Source organism: Procambarus clarkii, chromosome 83 (genome assembly GCF_040958095.1).
Source record: "Procambarus clarkii isolate CNS0578487 chromosome 83, FALCON_Pclarkii_2.0, whole genome shotgun sequence".
In the NCBI taxonomy this organism is placed as follows: domain Eukaryota; kingdom Metazoa; phylum Arthropoda; class Malacostraca; order Decapoda; family Cambaridae; genus Procambarus; species Procambarus clarkii.
Window position 1 is genome coordinate 11699374 of NC_091232.1, and position 20523 is coordinate 11719896.

Sequence of the window (20523 nt, forward strand, 5' to 3'; positions counted from 1 at the left end):
ATCACTACATTCAAGATTCTCAAGGGAATCGACAGGGTTGATAAAGACAGGCTATTTAACACAACGGGGCACAAGCACAAGGGGACACAGGTGAAAACTGAGTGCCCAAATGAGCCACAGAGATATTAGAAAGAACTTTTTTAGTGTCAGAGTGGTTGACAAATGGAATGCATTAGGAAGTGATGTGGTGGAGGCTGACTCCATACACAGTTTAAGTGTAGATATGATAGAGCCCAATAAGCTCAGGAACCGTACACCTGTTGATTGACGGTTGAGAGGCGGGACCAAAGAGCCAGAGCTCAATCCCCGCAAGCACAACTAGGTGAGTACACACAGGGGCCTCGAAGCCTGGTGGATAGCGCGCAGGACTCGTAATTCTGAAGCGCGAGTTCGATTCCCGCACGAGGCAGAAACAAATGGGCAAAGTTTCTTTCACCCTGAATGCCCCTGTTACTTAGCAGTAAATAGGTACCTTGTAGTTAGTTAGCTTTCACGGGCTGCTTTCTGGTGTGTGTGGTGTGAAAAAAAGTAGTTAGTAAACAGTTGACAGTTGAGAGGCGGGCCGAAAGAGCAAAGCTCAACCCGCAAACCCCGCAAACACAACTAGGTGAATACACACACACACACACACACACACACACACACACACACACACACACACACACACACACACACACACACTGCTGTAATCCTGTAGATCGTTAAGTATTTACTGTTGTCTATAAACTGTTGCGTGTGGTGTGCTGCTCACCTTATGGGGAACGTCTCAATATTGGAGGTACTGTGCATTTCCAACGTTAAAATATTCCCTTTTTTGCACTAGATCACCACTAAAAAAAATTCTAGATATTTGAATTTTACAATTTTTGTAATAATTTTACAATTATTACAAAAGCTCTGCTAAAAGGATTAATATAACATCAATATAGTAATATTATTATAATCAACACCTACCAGTCCTGTTGCAACATCGTGCAACAAATGAGTTGCAATCTTGAAGATGTCTCGGGAATCCTGAGTGACGTTTCTACGACGTTTTCTGATCCTGGGTCAGCGTGTGTGACACTCTCGTCCTTGTCTGTCTGTTACAGGGTTACCGTATATCTACTTGCTTGCTGGGATCATAAAAGTGATATCTTGATAACTCGAAGGCCGCTGATATCATCAATGACGTTTAAGTCTTTTTCAGCGTGGCAATATTTCCTGAGAGTCACGTGGAGAGTTTTGTTTTTAGTGAGGTTATTTTGTTAGTAGGAGGGGGGGGGGGAGGGGGGGTGTTGGTGATCACTGTGCTCATCCGACAATTCCTTTTGTTTGTGCTTGTCTGTTTATTCTTACCGTTTGTTCGCCCGTTCATTCCGTGTCCGTTCGTCCGTCCCTTCTGTCTTTTTGTATTGATCTCTGTCCGTTTTCGCTCCTGTTTTCTTCCCCCCCCCCCATGTTTCCGTCAACCACGTGGTTCCGTCAACCACGTGGTTCCGTCAACCACGTGGTTCCGTCTAACCATTTTCCTGGAGAAAACAAGACAGGATGAAGGACACCGGAGTCGACCCCGGCTAGCGCCCCGCCTCAACCTTCACAGCTGACATGGCCGGGGATTTATCAAGCATTTACGTGTTCACTTAAGACCTCTGTGCCTCTTACCTCGATTATGGCAGCTTAGTCTGTACTGATTAGTTTATGATACTCCGAACGCTTCGAGGTCGTTCGTAATAGCGTTAAGCTAGGATTGAGGTAGTCCCTGAAGTCCCCTATTGAGGTTCTGAGGCTGTTTGATATGTAAAGATTAAGCCGTCTTGGTCGTATTTATTCCTGGCCCAGTTGGGCCTGGCTTGTGGCCTCGTCCCCCTGTGAAGGGAAGCATGGCAAAGCAAATGTTTTCAAGGCAATGAGTGAATGCGAGTGTGGCACTGTGCCCGTCACTGTATTGGGTGAGTATAGTGAATTACAGCAGATAATCTGGAGGAAAGTTTAGGATGAGTGAGAGAGTGGGTGACTACAGGCAGCAAGGGTGTGTTAGAGTAGCGGGTGTACGGACGTGGTTATGATTAATGCGAAAATATATTCAGGGTCAGATGCCTTGGAGTGGCTTGGGTTGTATGATTTTGTTTTTTTCCATTAATATAATATCCCTGTAGCTTAAGTGTGCTTGTGTGTGGACGCGTGTGCTCGCTTGAAATGTGTTTATAGGGTCGAGCTCTAGTTTATGACCTCCGCCTTACTAAATGGTTGGTTGTCTGATGCATTCACGCCAAACAACCTGTTTCTTGACATACCTGCTTAACAAAAAACTGTTTAATGAATTAGACTTGCACTTTACCATTTTCTAGATCATTACATTTGTTTATAAACTCTGTATAACCGTGACTCATTTGTACATTTATTTTTATTCATATTCCTATATTCTATCATTCTTTATGAAATGTCTTCTTTATTAACCTTAGTTCTTATCGTGAGAATGTAATGTCGTGATCATATCTCCTCTTGTACGAGCCTCTTTGTCTACCTCTGTGTTCCTCTAGTTTGATTTTTTGAACGTCTTAGAGCGTTGTTTCCCACCACTGCGATACAAAGCTTACTCCAGAAGGAGTCTCACATATCAAACGTATAATGTTCTATAAGAGCTTTCACTTGGTTCGTGAGATATATTCTAGTGGCGTCAGTTTCATGTTCATCTGTGATGTTACCGTGTTTGGCGGAGGTTGTATTAACTTTGAGGTCTTGCTCAGCGTTGCCCTGAGGTTTGTCCAGGTCATTCTTCATTTGTTTTTAATGTTATGGTTCTTCTCCTCAATTTTGTCTCGCCGTCTAAAGTGAATATAAAGGCCTCGATATCCTTTGTTATGTCGTTGGCTTTTATCAGGAGTTGTATAGACCATAGTACTGACCTTCTGGTATCCAACTGGTTAAGCCTTTCTACTTTGAGGTCTTTCTCTACACTGTGACCGTCTTGCTTCTTATTCAGCCCGTCCTCCTAATGTTTCCCAACGTCAAGAAAACGGTCAGTTTAAAGTGGTCTCTCCTAACCTACCAGAGGACCCAAAACAGAAAACGGAACAGCACGTCACTTTCGCGAGCCGCTTCAATTTTCTAGTACAATTTTTGGCCTTGGGTAATGCGTACGACGAAAAGCGACGTTCTTTGTAGGAAGACAGATTGTCCTATTAGAGAGAGACTATCGTGGGTTAAACGGTATCAAAGGCAGTCCAGGAAAACAGCATAGTCTGGCTATTCATCTATTTCCTGGTTCATCTTTATCTTTTTGTCAAATTACAGAAGGTGTGTGAGGGAGGACTTACCTTCCCTGAAGCTGTACTGGTGTTTGGATACGATATTCACACCTTCCGGGGCGCTCACTACTCTCTTCCTCATTGTGTTGTTACTCACTATACTCCCTAGATTGTATTTACTTGGAGTTTCAGCTCTTGGGTCTCGCCTTTTTCAACTGTCGGTCGTTTAATGTTGTAATGACTTCCGACTTGCCTCGTGTCATACATAGCTTTGATGCTGTGCACTGAGTTGGATTCTTATACCTCTGATTCTGCTATATTGTTATTAATTTCATTTTCCTTGTGGGACATCTGTGTGTCTGTCCACGTCCTCTCGTTCATGTATTATCAACTGCAAGCATTAACATCATCTTGCACCGTCGACTGTCCCAAGTATTTCAGATGCGGTTATCGCCGCCCTCCAGTCAGCACTTGAAGATGAGAGGGAGAGTTGTACATACAACTTGCTCAGGCACTTCAATACTCACTGCGATGCCGTGTCTGGCCCCTCGGATCTCGATTTCTCTAGTACTGTACCTTTAGTGGACTCTTTACTGTCTTTTATGCTGTACTCACCTATTTGTACTCGCCTATTTGTGCTTGCGGGGGTTGAGCTTTGGCTCTTTGGTCCCGCCTCTCAACTGTCAATCAACTGGTGCACAGATTCCTGAGCCTCCTGGGCTCTACCATATCTACATTTGAAACTGTGTATGGAGTCAGCCTCCACCACATCGCTGCCTAATGCATTCCATCCGTTAACTACTCTGACACTGAAAAAGTTCCTTCTAACGTCTCTGTGTCTCATGTGGGTACTCAGTTTCCACCTATGTCCCCTTGTTCGCGTACCACCAGTGTTGAATAGTTTATCCTTGTTTACCCGGTCGATTCCTCTGAGAATTTTGTAGGTTGTGATCATGTCTCCCCTTACTCTTCTGTCTTCCAGTGTCGTAAGGTGCATTTCCCGCAGCCTTTCCTCGTAACTCATACCTATTAGTTCTGGGACTAGTCTAGTGGCATACCTTTGGACTTTTTGCAGCTTCGTCTTGTGCTTGACAAGGTACGGGCTCCATGCTGGGGCCGCATACTCCAGGATTGGTCTTACATATGTGGTGTACAAGATTCTGAATGATTCCCTTACACAGGTTCCTGAACGCTGTGGGTGGGTGTTTATGCTCGCTCGCCTAATTTTGCTTTCAAGCTTATTCCTGTTTTTTTATGTTTGCTAGTTATCATATTTTCTGTACATTTTCGTATATATATATATATATATATATATATATATATATATATATATATATATATATATATATATATATATATATATATATATAATATGCAAGCTTTGTGTGTATTTTTTTTGGTTAATGATTCGTGACATGAATTTCCGATACGCACATTTGAATGCACTATTTCCAGGCGGTGAGCGGAGTCTATCCGCGGCGCAGAGTTGCCACCATGAAGGCTGTCCATTGTTATACACCCATCAACACTAAAGGAAATGAGTCGGGGCTGTGTGCCGAGTTGCACAAATTGCACGACCGAACCTAATGCGAAAATGGCAATTGTACAACTCATTTTTTGTTTTGTTTCTAGTGAGCAAGTTAGGTTGATGAACTCGACACAAAATGTGTTGGGTGTTGACATATTAATGTGTGACACATCTGGAATATAGGTGTAATGTTTATGATTGGAACATGGTTTTAGAACACCATAGAAAGGGAATATTAGAAAAATCTTGTGGATAGGTTACCTTGCGATGATTCCGGGGCTTGGTGTCCCCGCGGCCCGGTCCTCGACCAGGCTTCCTGGTTGCTTGATTGGGCAACCAGGCTGTTGGACGCGGCTGCTCGTGGTGTGTGTGTGTGTGTGTGTGTGTGTGTGTGTGTATGTGTGTGTGTGTGTGTGTGATGGGCATATTACCGCGAAAACTTGGATTTCAGGTAAACTCTCACATACTCTCACAGGCAGAGTTCGCGGGGGCGCATAAAACAAAATAATAACTCCTGCAGTCTTAAACTATTATCAAATATCAAAAGCCTTATTGAGAACATTCCCCCAGCAGTGGGAGGTGGGCGCGAACCTGCGACCCCTGCACTCTCAGACGCGTACTCTACCAATGTATCACCTCTGACTTGTAAATAGTCATTCAACCGGATTTCTACTGAAATCACAGGAAGTCTCGGGTCCCGTACTGAAGCTCAGTCCAAGTATATACTTTTGACTCACAAGCACTCAAGCTGTGCTGTGTGTTTCAAAAGCTTTATTAATAAGTGTTGTATATTTATATTTGGAAAAGTTTACATATAATACTTAAGTAAATTAGTTATATATAAATCAGAATAACAGATTAGCACCTAGACATTATCACTGGATCCTGCCTCCATCTGTGATTCTGTTGAATCAACAGCCTGTTGGATCACGTCAAGGCGGGCCCCGGCGAGGCTTAGGGAAACAGAACTCCTGATTGATGATGAAGATTAAGCCACGGAAAACGTGGCACGGGCATGAATAACCCGTAAGTGGTGGCCCTTTTGAGCCATTACCAGTATCAAGAGCTGATACTGGAGATCTGTGGAGGTGCGCCTCCACCCAGTGTGACGGGAGATGTCTCCCGACAGAACTCCCAGAACCCACTCCATATATACTCCAGGCATTCCAGTCCCTCACTGCAGACTATTGACCTATTCACCAACTTCACGTCCCAAGACCAAGCCCCGTAACTCACCGTCATCCCCACCATACAATTCTGAGCCGTTTCTCCCCCTTCCCATCCCCTTATTGCAATAATTCATCCATTTCCACCCTTAGAACGCGTCGAGCGAGTCAATGAGGCTTATAGATGAGGCTTATATAATCTGAGTTGTATATATCACTTCGACTCACAGATTTATGGTTTGGGGACATGGTCACCATTGTTAAATGGTGGGGGGGGGTTACGAATGGTCCGTGAATAGAGAGAGAGAGAGAGAGAGAGAGAGAGAGAGAGAGAGAGAGAGAGAGAGAGAGAGAGAGAGAGAGAGAGAGAGAAAGTTTACCACACATTTTGCCGTATGTGTCAAGGGCTTTGTATGTAATTGAATTCCAAATATGTAATCGCAAAGGGAAATCGAGAGAAAGGTGAGATGCAGTTTTGTATCTGTGTACCGTTGTGGGGGGGGGGAGACTCGTCATGGGCCTCGTGTACCAGGGGGGGGGGGGGGAGGGGTCATTAAGGCCTCGTGTACCAGGGCAGGTCATTAAGGCCGGGTCACAACTATTACCCTCACCCTCCAGGCGCGGCTGACTTGGTAATTCAAAGCTAATTTGCGTCCAAGACAGTAATCAGAATTTAATTGATTTTTTACAATGATATTGCTATGTCGAGTCATTGATATCTTATGATAATGTTAGGGAATAGTAAAAGTAATAATTCTGTATTAGTAAAATAAATTATTATCTTTTATAATCTCAATAATTTTAATAATAATTATTATTATATGACTGGTAATAATAATAATAATAATAATACTAACATAATAATAGTAATAATAATAGTAATGGTGATATTAATTGGAATAATAATCAATTAATAGTAATAGCAAAACTATTAATAGTCCAATAGTGCGTAATGTATGTTTTTAATGGAAGTCTGTGGTGGTGTACGCTGCCTGACGCGCGCACGCACACGCACACACGCGCACACACACACACACATACACACACACACACACACACACACACACACACACACACACACACACACACACACACACACACACACATTATAAACAAAAGATTAGGTGGGGTGAGGGAGACTGTGTGTGGTGGGGGGGGGCGGGGGGGGGGGGAGTGAATGACTCGCCAAGCAAAGCCGACGAAGAAAATAATGGAAAAAGACAGAGCAATTTAGAAGAGAGAGGCTCAACTTGCTCCACCTCCAGGGCCACCTTGACCCCCTTGACCCCTGACCTGTGGTTCTATTGGCAGTTTCTTTTTACCTTCTACAATTGTATTTTTCTGACACCAGAAACGATAATGGCTCGCAGGTGCCAGACGATTATGGTGCCTAGTGATCAACTCTTGACAAGTGCCACACACTCAACTCTTGACGAGTGCCACACACTCAACTCTTGACAAGTGCCACACACTCAACTCTTGACGAGTGCCACACACTCAACTCTTGACGAGTGCCACACACTCAACTCTTGACAAGTGCCACACACTCAACTCTTGACAAGTGCCACACACTCAACTCTTGACAAGTGCCACACACTCAACTCTTGACGAGTGCCACACACTCAACTCTTGACAAGTGCCACACACTCAACTCTTGACAAGTGCCACACACTCAACTCTTGACAAGTGCCACACACTCAACTCAACATTCATCCAAGAATGAAATTTCAATTATTCAAGATTGAACTTTTTATCTTTTGAAATTCTAGGTCATCATTGTCTAATGTATTAATGAAAATTCACACACACACACACACACACACACACACACACACACACACACACACACACACACACACACACACACACACACACACACTCTCTCTCTTGCCTGACTGGCTTAATAGAATTCTACGACCAGGTGACATAGATTAAGCAAGAAAGAGAAGGCTGGGCGGACTGCATTTTCTTGGATTGTCGGAAAGCCTTTGACACAGTACCGCACAAGAGGCTGGTACATAAGCTGGAGCGACAGGCAGGTGTAGCTGGTAAGGTGCTCCAGTGGATAAGGGAGTACCTAAGCAATAGGAAGCAGAGAGTTACGATGAGGGATGAGACCTCAGATTGGCGTGAAGTCACCAGTGGAGTCCCACAGGGCTCTGTACTCTGTCCTATCTTGTTTCTGATATATGTAAATGATCTCCCGGAGGGTATAGATTCATTTCTCTCAATGTTTGCGGACGATGCCAAAATTATGAGAAGGATTAAGACAGAGGAGGACAGCTTGAGGCTTCACGAAGACCTAGACAAGCTGAAAGAATGGTCAAACAAATGGTTGTTAGAGTTTAACCCAAGCAAATATAATGAAGATAGAGGTAGGGATCAGGAGACCAGATACAAGGTATCATCTGGGAGATGAAATACTTAAAGAGTCAGAGAAAGAAAGAGACTTGGGGGTTGATATCACGCCAGACCTGTCTCCTGCAGCACATATCAAGAGGATAACATCAGCGGCATATGCCAGGCTGGCCAACATAAGAACGGCATTCAGAAACTTGTGTAAGGAATCTTTCAGAACATTATATACCACATATGTCAGACCAATCCTGGAGTATGCAGCCCCAGCATGGAGTCCATATCTAGTCAAGGATAAGACCAAACTGGAAAAGGTTCAAAGGTTTGCCACCAGACTAGTACCCGAGCTGAGAGGTATGAGCTACGAGGAGAGACTACGGGAATTAAACCTCACTTCGCTGGAAGACGCAAGAGTTAGGGAGGGACATGATCACCACATTCAAGATTCTGAAGGGAATTGATAGGGTAGATAAAGACAGTCTATTTAACACAAGGGGCACACGCACTTGGGGACACAGGTGGAAACTGAGTGCCCAAATGAGCCACAGAGATATTAGAAAGAACTTTTTTAGTGGCAGAGTGGTTGACAAATGGAATGCATTAGGAAGTGATGTGGTGGAGGCTGACTCCATACACAGTTTCAAGTGTAGATATGATAGAGCCCAATAGGCTCAGGAACCTGTATACCTGTTGATTGACGGCTGAGAGGCGGGACCAAAGAGCTAAAGCTCAACCCCCACAAGCTCAACTAAGTGAGTACACACACACGCTCGCACACACACGTCAGGGCCTCATGTACCATCAGTGAAATAACATTGAAACAAGCTGAAAAAGATTGCCTGAAGTGTTATGCAGACAAAACAAATTAGGAAATCGGAGCCCAGGAGTTGAAACCGAATTGTAACAGCTGGAAATAGGCCAGAATTTGTTAAAAAAAATTAGCTTGAGTTTGCTTATAAGAACAAAGATGTTCTTATATCTTATAAGGAATGCAGACACATGTTTATGTATTTCCTTGGGGTAACTTGGTGACCCCAACACACCTGGTGGACCCCAACACACCTGGTGGACCCCAACACACCTGGTGACCCCCAGCACACCTGGTGGACCCCAACACACCTGGTGGACCCCAGCACACCTGGTGGACCCCAACACACCTGGTGACCCCAGCACACCTGGTGGACCCCAACACACCTGGTGGACCCCAACACACCTGGTGACCCCAGCACACCTGGTGGACCCCAACACACCTGGTGACCCCAGCACACCTGGTGGACCCCAACACACCTGGTGGACCCCAGCACACCTGGTGGACCCCAACACACCTGGTGACCCCAACACACCTGGTGGACACCAGCACACCTGGTGGACCCCAGCACACCTGGTGACCCCCAGCACACCTGGTGACCCCAACACACCTGGTGACCCCAGCACACCTGGTGGACCCCAGCACACCTGGTGGACCCCAGCACACCTGGTGACCCCAGCACACCTGGTTATCCCAACACACAGGAGAGGGCAGGCGTGAGGCAGACCATTGCATCCATGGCCCAGCTTCCCTTCTCCTTCTCTCAGCTGTGTACTCCCTAACCTGCACGTACACACCTGTCTTCCTCTCTACCTGCACGTACACACCTGTCTTCTTCTCTACCTGCACGTACACACCTGTCTTCCTCTCTACCTGCACGTACACACCTGTATTCCTCTCTACCTGCACGTACACACCTGTCTTCCTCTCTACCTGCACGTACACACCTGTCTTCCTCTTTACCTGCACGTACACGCCTGTCTTTCGCTCTGCCTGCACGTACACACTTGTATTCCTCTCTACCTGCACGTACACACCTGTCTTCCTCTCTACCTGCACGTACACACCTGTCTTCCTCTCTACCTGCACGTACACACCTGTCTTCCTCTCTACCTGCACGAACACACCTGTATTCCTCTCTACCTGCACGTACACACCTGTCTTCCTCTCTACCTGCACGTACACACCTGTCTTCCTCTCTACCTGCACGTACACACCTGTATTCCTCTCAACATCTATGCCTTACCCACACACCTGCCTTACTCAGACAGTAATGAATAATATGATGAATAACGTAACGGTGGGGATGATTAGCGATTACATTGATCATTACAGTGATGATTACAATGATTACAGCGACGATTACAGTGATGACTCATTACATTGCACTGGGGACGCTTACAAGAATGATGAGGCTGATGGTTATGATTGATGATTAGACTGGTGGCTACACTGATGAATATGGTGATGGCTTAATGAACGATTGATGATTACATTGTCTACATTGATGATGGGTGGATACACTGATGGTTGATGATTACACTGTCTACATTGATGATTGATGGATTCACTGATGATTACAGATTTATAATTACACTGCAGATTGATAATTACAGATTAATAATTAAACTGCACATTGATTACAGATTTAAAATTACACTGCAGAATAATAACTACAGATTTATAATTACACTGCAGAATGATAATTACAGATTGATGATTGCACTGTAAATTGATGAGTACACTGATAGCTAGACAATTATCAGTGGTTAAGGTTAACTGTCAGTGTTAAATGCGAGGGGTTAGGCTGTCAGTGTTAACATCAGCGTCGGGAACACTGTACATCAACCACAGACTCGTCCCTCTGTCACTCCACGATGTAACTCGACGCAAAAAGCCACTGATCACTCGAGTCAACATCACTGAGACCATTAGGGGGGTCAACATCCCCCTCCCCAGACATTAGGGGGGTCAACACCCCCCTCCCCAGACAGGAGAAGAGAGAAGGGTCAACATCTCAGACAGGAGGATGGGGTCAATATCCCTGCTACGTGAAGCAGGAGGAGCAGGAGGAGGAAAAAGAAGTCACCGAAGACGCAACCCAGGAATTACCCGCCTTGACGTCACGAAGCAGACGTCACGAAGAGGGGGGAAACTGGAAGACTTGTTCCAGGGAAAATACGTTTTGTGGACCGTATGTGACGTCACCAGTGGCTTGTTTGATGTCACCAGTGGCTTGTTTGATGTCACCAGTGGCTTGTTTGATGTCACCAGTGGCTTGTTTGATGTCACTAGTGGCTTGTTTGACGTCACCAATGGCTTGTATGACTTCAACTTCTTGTTTGTTACCAGATTAATGCATTTAACTTGATGTCACTCTGTGACGTCTCCAGTGGCTTGTATGCCGTTTCACGTGGGAGTTTTGACGTCACTGGTGGCATGTGTATGCAGCCAGTTCTCCCGATTTGGCAGTCCGTCAAAATGGCAAGTGATTTGCCTGACCTGTAACATGCGAACCCAAACAACCCACCTAACCTGACTATGTCGGCGTTTTAATTATTACTCAACCTTTTTATTGACTAACTATTGGCCGATCCCGTTACAAATGCGACGTATTAGTCGATATGGTGTGTGTGTGTTTGTGTATGTGTGTATGTGTGTGTGCGCGTGTGTGTGTGTGTGCGCGTGTGTGCTTGCAAGTGTGTGGTAAGGAGAGCGTGGTGCTGGAAACCTCAAGTCCAAGTTCCTCTGCTCTTCACCCTCATCACCACACAACTGAGAGGCCTGGTGACCCCCAAACAAACGTCTACCACAAGCAGGAGACTACAGTAGCAAGCACACGCCTGTACTGGTGTAGTCTTGACGATAGAGGGACGGTAAACCACTCTACACGACACTGCATCTTGACTATATTGCACGACGTAGCAACTGAGGCGTCAGGCGGACCGAGGGTATATAAGGCGGACACGGCGTCTCTCCTGGCATTTGTCTAGTGATCAGTGACCGCGGCGGTGACTACTTGTCCCCGGAAAGAAACAGAAACACGCTATATTTAAATATGAATATGTGTAAGACGAGTGTGTAGTTGTGCAAAGACGGAAGATCAAATCGAAAAGATTGCAGATTCCGTCACAGTGCGAAAAGGAGATTAGTGTCTATTAATGCCGCTCTGGAAACTCCGCGAACTTCAGCGATGTCGCAACCGTCGTGGAAACTGGAGAAGAGAGAGAAAAAATGGGGGGGGGGGGGGGGAGAATGTTACCGGGGGAAGCCCCTGGCAACTTCGAAGTCCCTTGCACTTAAAAATCCCAAAAGCCTGTTAGTGTGTGTGTGGGAGAGTCGTGGGAGTGTGAGGCTGGCCGCAGGGCTCCACACTTATCGATTAGTGATAAAAGTTTAGCCAAACAGCGCTGTGAGTGTGTGTGTGTATGTGGAGATAAGTGCAGTCTGGACATCTCTGTAGGGATCATTAGTATATACAACAGGATTATAACCTCGCGAGCACTAGTATTTATGTATTTATTGATGTTATTATTATTTGTATTATTATTAGACATGACACAACAGGTGAACACACTTTGTCATCAATATTAGACGTGATATAACGGGGGTATGCAGTAATAACATCAATATTAGACATGACACAACAGGTGAACACACTTTGTCATCAATATTAGACGTGATATAACGGGGGTATGCAGTAATAACATCAATATTAGACATGACACAACAGGTGAACACACTTTGTCATCAATATTAGACGTGATATAACGGGGGTATGCAGTAATAACATCAATATTAGACATGACACAACAGGTGAACACACTTTGTCATCAATATTAGACGTGATATAACGGGGGTATGCAGTAATACCATCAATATTAGACTTGACACAACAGGTGCACGCATTGTTGACGACAATACTAGAGATATCATAACAGGTGTACGCACTGATGACACCTGTGAAAGCTATAAAGACAAGACACACACAGAATAGTCACCAAACTGACAATATATTTATCTTGGTAGCACTTCATCTCCCTCCTCAGGTTATTCTGTCATCATGTTAAGTGATAATTGTTATCGAACAAGTGATAACATGAAACATAATATTAGTGAGGGATAATATTAATATTATACTAATATTATCAACATATATTAGTAGAGATATCGACTTTAGTGAGGATGGATACATAATATAGCTCAGTTATTAAGATAACACAATATTGGTCCATATTCAAACCTTAACAAAATAAGTACTAAATAATTGAACTGAAACAACACAGAGAACACAAACACCAGTCTGAGAATAGACTTTTATTCCCTATGAAATACTTTATTATAGCTGAACACGGGTGTAAAGGTCATCTCTAATAAAGCCTTTCCTTGGTGATTTACTACACTGTGGCGAACATGCGTAGTGTGTGTGTGGCCCGTACACTCCAGCACGCTACACTGAGCTCGGGTGAGGCGATCACACTAGTCATACACTCTAGTGACACACGTGCCCCCCCCCCCCCAAGCAACTACCTCCATCCCGCCCCCCCCAAGCAACTCCTTCCATCCCGCCCCCCCCCCCAGAAATTGCCTTCAAGCATATATGTGATCATTCATGTCTATTCTCCTCCCCTCCACCCACCCCCTCATACACAGCATCGTTTCAAATGTAGATTTGATAGAGCCCAATTAGCTCAGGAACCTGTACACCAGTTGATTGACAGTTGAGAAGCGGGGCTAAAGAGCCAAAGCTCAACCCCCGCAAGCACAACTAGGCGAGTACACACACCAACACCCCCACAGCACACACAAGTCCACTCACAGCCCTCTTACACCTAACACACTTCTAGACAAATTAACACACTTCCAGACACACCAACACACTCATCACTCTCACCCACACACAAACATTCACCAGCTCACACTCGTTCCACAGCATTTTTGCCTTACAGATATTTGAGAACACAATATTCAGTCACATAACTGTAAATATGTTTATATTTGTAAATAATTCCAATACGTATTACATGTAACAAAATACACATTGATGTAACAAAGCGATACGAGAATAAAAAATGCCAAGTGGGAGTCGTTCACCAAAAAGTCTTGTGTGCAAACTTAGAGCGATAGAGATAATATCTAATAAATATATAATTCCCAGTCTGACCCGAGCATGGTTATAGGCTTAATTCGATTGTAACTTTCGGGCCTACCTCTAGTGACTGAGTTGGTTCAGAATATCTATCTCTTCGGGGTAGTTTCGAACAGTGCTCCAATCTCTTCCTTTGTCCTAAAGTCAGCTATTAAAAATGCTTCGTCCGCGCTCTGTATTTCCTGTTTGACCCGGTGAAGATCATAAGGAATACTGGAACCCAGCTCCTGGACCCTGCCTTTAGTTATCATTGATTTTTATCCTAGCGGAAGCTACCATGATAGCTTTAGTAACGTTCGTAAATGACACGATCACCATTCTCTGCCAGTATCCTAGACACAACAGCCTCATCGAACGTCAATATCTTGACACAATGGCTGCATAGTCTGTCCTGATCCTCGGCATCATGGCCACATACTGTTGGCATCCTTGACACCAGAGTCACATCCTGTTTGTCCTGAAGATTTCACATTCCTGATGTTGCCGAATGTACTTCCAATGTTTAGACTTTCTTTTTGAGTTCAGAAGATGATTAGTTTTCGGTTGTTTCAGCCCCTTGTATGTAGGGAGGGTTATCTTGAGATGATTTCGGGGCTTAGCGTCCCCGCGGTCCGGTCCCACCCCCCAGGCCTCCAGGGGGTGCTATATTGACTGAAGAACCTTGAAAATGTTAAGCAATATCTCTCTCTTGAACGTCGACCTCTTTCTGCGTTCAAGATAGACAAATGAAACCCCCCCCTCCGAGGGGTTCTTAATCATCCCGGATGTGATTCGTACATCAGACTGCATTCAACGACGTTCAACAGCCTGGTTGACCAGATTGTCAACTAGGAGGCCTGGTCAGAGGCCAGGCCGCGGGGACGGTGATCCTCGGAACCACTTTAAATTGATCTCGAGTTAATCCATGTGCTACTCCATGGACCAATGCCCCCTGCGGCCCTGTCTCTGACAACACCCTGGTTGGTGGTCTGGTTAATTTGGCTGCTGGACTCCGTTGCTCCCAGTCTGACGTATGAATTACAGCCAAATTAATCCGGTATCATTAGAAGGCGTTTATCAAGTTTCCTTGTGAACAGGAGCGTTGGACCCTTTTGCTAAGTTTGATCTCTCTCTTTTCACTTCCATAACTTTATTTGGTTCTACTCTCTAAAACACACTTGTATACCAGATATATCGTCAAGTATATCTCTAGTCGTAGTATATTCTCAAAATCATTTGGTTGATGTAGACGATGTCACAATAACGTGGCTGAAATATGTTGACCAAACCACACACTAGAAAGTGAAGGGACGACGATGTTTCGGTCCATCCTGGACCAATCTCAAGTGGACTCAAGTCGATTACAATCGACTTGAGAATGGTCCAAGACGGACTGAAACGTCGTCGTCCCTTCACTTTCTAGTGTGTGGTCTGGTCAACATTTGGTTGATCTTATTATGGATCACGATTACGTGTGTTTATCACGTTTATCATAAGGAACCAACTATCTCATTGACCTATATCATCCCTGATATCCTTTACACGAGTCACTGAAGAACGTCAGCGGTTATCCCGGACACAACCTGATATTTAAACAAATGAAAGCAAAAAGTTGTAATTTTACAACGCATCATCGGGCTTTGTGCGTCCAAGCTGCGGTCGATCACAAAGTTGTATTCCTCAATGTTAACGCGCAGTGTAACCAAAAGGAATTATTTCTCGAATATGAAATTATATTAAGGAATGTTATTATTTTGTGTATAGTTAGGGCTAGGATTGGTTAGGTGTTTTGGTTCTGTCGGCAATTATTAGATTTTGTGCTACGTAGGTCAAGCATTTACAGAAGTGCGATTCGAACACAAGAAGAGAGCGAAGCACTGTTCAAAAAAGATTCGAACACATTTAGATGTGACTGAAGTAATTAGCATTTGACTATTACGTATGACGACGGGCTGTAATTTTGGGTCATGTTTGCGTATGTCGTTACCTTGGAGTGCCTTGACAGACTAGTTCAATTCCACGATAAATCGGTTCAGTATCCTGGTCCACCGAATCGGTACACCGACTAACCGGTTCAGAATCCTGGCCCACTGGTTCAGAAGCCCGACTCGCTGGCCTAAAGTAGATTGCCCCCATCCATTCATTACCCAGACCCAGCGACTCGGTAACCCGACCAATTGTAATTCTGTTTGCACTGAAGACCATATTTACGAGGTATTAGAAAAAGTGAACGTATATAAAAAAAAATTTACACTCTACCATCATAACAAACTTTGTTAATTCGTTCTAACATGGACATAATTAGAACTAATACCTGATACAGTTAAATATTCAACATTATTCACTGAATAATAACGTGTTGAGAAAAATGCGATTCCATTTTAATATTAACAAAAAATGCGTATTGAACTTTGAACTTCTCTCTGAACTTAATAAAGTTCAGCTGGTGATCTTTAGGAATATTTAAACCGGTTTGCTTCTCAGCATATTTGTGGATGATTTATTTGGGAGAGTAACGAAGCACCCATGGTGTGACGTCTCACTAGGGGAGGACACCCGTGGTGTGACGTCTCACTAGGGGCAGGCACCCATGGTGTGACGTCTCACTAGGGGCAGGCACCCATGGTGTGAAGTCTCGCTAGGGGCAGGCACCCATGGTGTGAAGTCTCACTAGGGGCAGGCACCCATGGTGTGAAGTCTCGCTAGGGGCAGGCACCCATGGTGTGAAGTCTCACTAGGGGCAGGCACCCATGGTGTGAAGTCTCGCTAGGGGCAGGCACCCATGGTGTGAAGTCTCACTAGGGGCAGGCACCCATGGTGTGAAGTCTCGCTAGGGGCAGGCACCCATGGTGTGAAGTCTCGTTAGGGGCAGGCACCCATGGTGTGAAGTCTCACTAGGGGAGGGCACCCATGGTGTGAAGTCTCGCTAGGGGCAGGCACCCATGGTGTGAAGTCTCACTAGGGGAGGGCACCCATGGTGTGAAGTCTCACTAGGGGAGGGCACCCATGGTGTGAAGTCTCACTAGGGGAGGGCCCCCATGGTGTGAAGTCTCACTAGGGGAGGACACCCATGGTGTGAAGTCTCGCTAGGGGAGGGCACCCATGGTGTGAAGTCTCACTAGGGGCAGGCACCCATGGTGTGAAGTCTCGCTAGGGGAGGGCACCCATGGTGTGAAGTCTCACTAGGGGCAGGCACCCATGGTGTGAAGTCTCGCTAGGGGCAGGCACCCATGGTGTGAAGTCTCACTAGGGGAGGGCACCCATGGTGTGAAGTCTCGCTAGGGGCAGGCACCCATGGTGTGAAGTCTCACTAGGGGAGGGCACCCATGGTGTGAAGTCTCACTAGGGGAGGGCACCCATGGTGTGAAGTCTCACTAGGGGAGGGCCCCCATGGTGTGAAGTCTCACTAGGGGAGGACACCCATGGTGTGAAGTCTCGCTAGGGGAGGGCACCCATGGTGTGAAGTCTCACTAGGGGCAGGCACCCATGGTGTGAAGTCTCGCTAGGGGAGGGCACCCATGGTGTGAAGTCTCACTAGGGGCAGGCACCCATGGTGTGAAGTCTCGCTAGGGGCAGGCACCCATGGTGTGAAGTCTCACTAGGGGAGGGCACCCATGGTGTGAAGTCTCACTAGGGGAGGGCACCCATGGTGTGAAGTCTCACTAGGGGAGGGTTTGTCTTTGCCCTCCACGTGACTAGGCGCTGCCCTCCCCTTGTCTCACTAGGGGAGGGCACTATTGGGTGAAAGTCTTGCTGGAGGTGTGGGTGTCTGGCTGAATACCTCACTACTTACCCAGCCCCTTACCCCAATCTTCCCCCTCTTTCCCCCCACCTCTCCCCTCTCCCACCCCTTCCATCTTCTTTCCCCCCATACATACCTGCTGCTTCCCTCACCCTAAGTGCCCATACCATCCCAGAAACCCCCTTTACAGTAGTACACGTCTCTTGCCTCTTCTCTTCCCCCCTCTCCTCCTACCCCCTTCTCCCCCCCCCCTCCCCCCCTCTTCCTCGGTGTTTGTGTTTGATCACGTGACTGGCATTAATGACGTCACACAAGGTGTTCTGAGGAGTAGTTGACTTAATTTTTTAGTTCACATTATTTTGTACTATTTGATTTTTGTTACTTTTTCAGTATGTATATATATATATATATATATATTTATATATATATATATATATATATAATATATAATATAATCACTCGCCAAGAAAAGTTATGTAAAGTTATTTGAGATCAATAATATATTTGGTTATTGTTATGGGTTGAATACCAATCAAGCAACTCAAGTATAGTTCAGTAAATAGGACACGACAGTCTTGATAAATAAGGAGGAAAATAGTCAAACTATGATGGCATCGAGGCACTCGTATGAGGTTCATGAAACTATAATAAGATAAATTTAGTCGTGAATCCAAAACAGTTAGCGCAGATTGCGGCAAATTACAACCGTGAATTGTTTTGTGAAAGAGTTTGATAGGAAGGGGGTATAAACGCCTGATAACTCTCAGGGTGACGGATAAGATAGCCGGTGTGAGTGGGTTGCGAGGTTGGTTAGTGTGTGTCTCGTTGGAGGCCAGGCACAGCGGACTCCCTCCGTGGCGGCCGCGGGGATGCTGCCAACCATTGAGGAGAATCCCCTTCACCTGTCGAACTGGACTTCCTATGTATACCTCCACGTGAATCTGCTATGTATACCTTCACACATCCATGTGGACCTGCTATGTATACCTCCACTTTTTCACGTGGATCTGCTATGTATACGTGTACCGTCTCCACGTGGATCTGCTATGTATACCTCCAACCGTTCGCGTGGAGCTGTGTATACCTCCACCCGTCCACCTGGAGCCGTGTATACCTCCACCCGTCCACCTGGAGCCGTGTATACCTCCACCCGTCCACCTGGAGCCGTGTATACCTCCACCCGTCCACCTGGAGCCGTGTATACCTCCACCCGTCCACCTGGAGCCGTGTATACCTCCACTCGTCCACCTGGAGCCGTGTATACCTCCACCAGTCCATCTGGAGCCGTGTATACCTCCACCCGTCCACCTGGAGCCGTGTATACCTCCACTCGTCCACCTGGAGCCGTGTATACCTCCACCAGTCCACCTGGAGCCGTGTATACCTCCACCCGTCTACCTGGAGCCGTGTATACCTCCACCCGTCCACCTGGAGCCGTGTATACCTCCACATAGTCCGTGAGCATCACGGTAAATGGTGGACGAACCCTTAGCCCTGGCTGGTGCCTGTGAAGTGTGCGGTGAATTGATTTTGTGATTTTAAGGGTATTGACGGTGTGGCGGTTCCTAGTCATTCTTAGCTTTAAATTATATACTGAAAAGAAATTTTTTGTATCTAGTTTATAGCTATAGACACTCTAGTTGGTTATTCCCTTAAATTACCCGGTGATATACATTTAGTGATAGGAAATGTTAGTTTGTATGATGTATGTAGGAATGTGTTTGTCGTGTTGTGTCTGATAGGTTGGGGTTATCTCTGTGCTTATCTGCGAATGTTTTAATGAGTGAATCAGAGCATTGAGTCTTCCCCCTGTTCGAACCCCGGGTTTCCCCTCTCCCCATCGTGACTTTAGCGGTCGTGTGTGAGCAGCGTCCGAACTAACACGTGCCATAAATACCGCCGTACTAGTCCTCCATCACAAAGTCGAATCACATCTCGTTTGTGGCGCTTTCAGGTAAAACCCAATCGATTTAGATTACTGCAGTTGCGAGCTCTGAAAAGTGAACAGTGTAGAGAATTAATCAAGCAAGAGAGCAGAGAGCGCCTAAGACAACGGAGTGAAGAAGACCTCAACGCCCTCAGCCGGACCGCCAGCCGGACCGCCAGCCGGACCGCCGCCATGTGTAAAACCTGCCGGAGACCCCTCCACTACGAGGTAACTTTGTGGGTCTTCTCTGTGTACTCACCTAGTGGTCCAGCTTCTTATGCATCGCCTAGTAGCCTTGTTGTACCTGTTGGGTTATAAATCAATTCTGACGGTCCAGTTCTGTATCGAATCTGGCAGTAAGCTTGTGTGTGTGTGTGTGTGTGTGTGTGTGTGTGTGTGTGTGTGTGTACTCACCTAATTGTGCTTACGTGGGTTGAGCTTAAGCTCTTTTGTCCCGCCTCTCAACTGTGTGTTACTTCATTAATGATTGTCTATATAGTTCAAAAGAAGAACAGTTGACTTTATGTATGTATTAAACAACTTTTCTCGAGAGATTGGAATTGACGGTGAAGGTTAACACAGTATAATACAGCTCCTGATACTGAGTAATCTTCATACAACAGGTCGATGATAATACAC

General features: G+C 45.6%; 2 protein-coding genes across 5 annotated transcripts in view; one reads left to right on the top strand and one right to left on the bottom strand.

Annotated features, from left to right (window-relative positions):
* Window positions 1-16420, bottom strand: part of LOC138358382 (antho-RFamide neuropeptides type 1-like) — a 34004-nt gene extending 17584 nt beyond the window's left edge. Inside the window, exon 1 of the mRNA XM_069316219.1 lies at window positions 16286-16420. Coding sequence (XP_069172320.1) covers window positions 16286-16420 — 135 coding nt within the window. The remainder of the gene's footprint in view (window positions 1-16285) is intronic.
* LOC123768654 (trafficking kinesin-binding protein milt) overlaps window positions 1-20523 on the top strand; it is a 331499-nt gene that overhangs the window by 70308 nt on the left and 240668 nt on the right. Inside the window, exons 1-2 of one of the 4 annotated variants that reach the window (XM_045759302.2) lie at window positions 12053-12155; window positions 19912-20112. In XM_045759302.2, coding sequence (XP_045615258.1) covers window positions 20077-20112 — 36 coding nt within the window. In that variant the 5' untranslated portion in view covers window positions 12053-12155; window positions 19912-20076. Of the gene's footprint in view, window positions 1-12052; window positions 12156-18768; window positions 18881-19911; window positions 20113-20523 lie in introns of those variants that run through there. The other 3 variants (XM_045759300.2, XM_045759299.2, XM_045759303.2) reach the window with 3 other exon arrangements.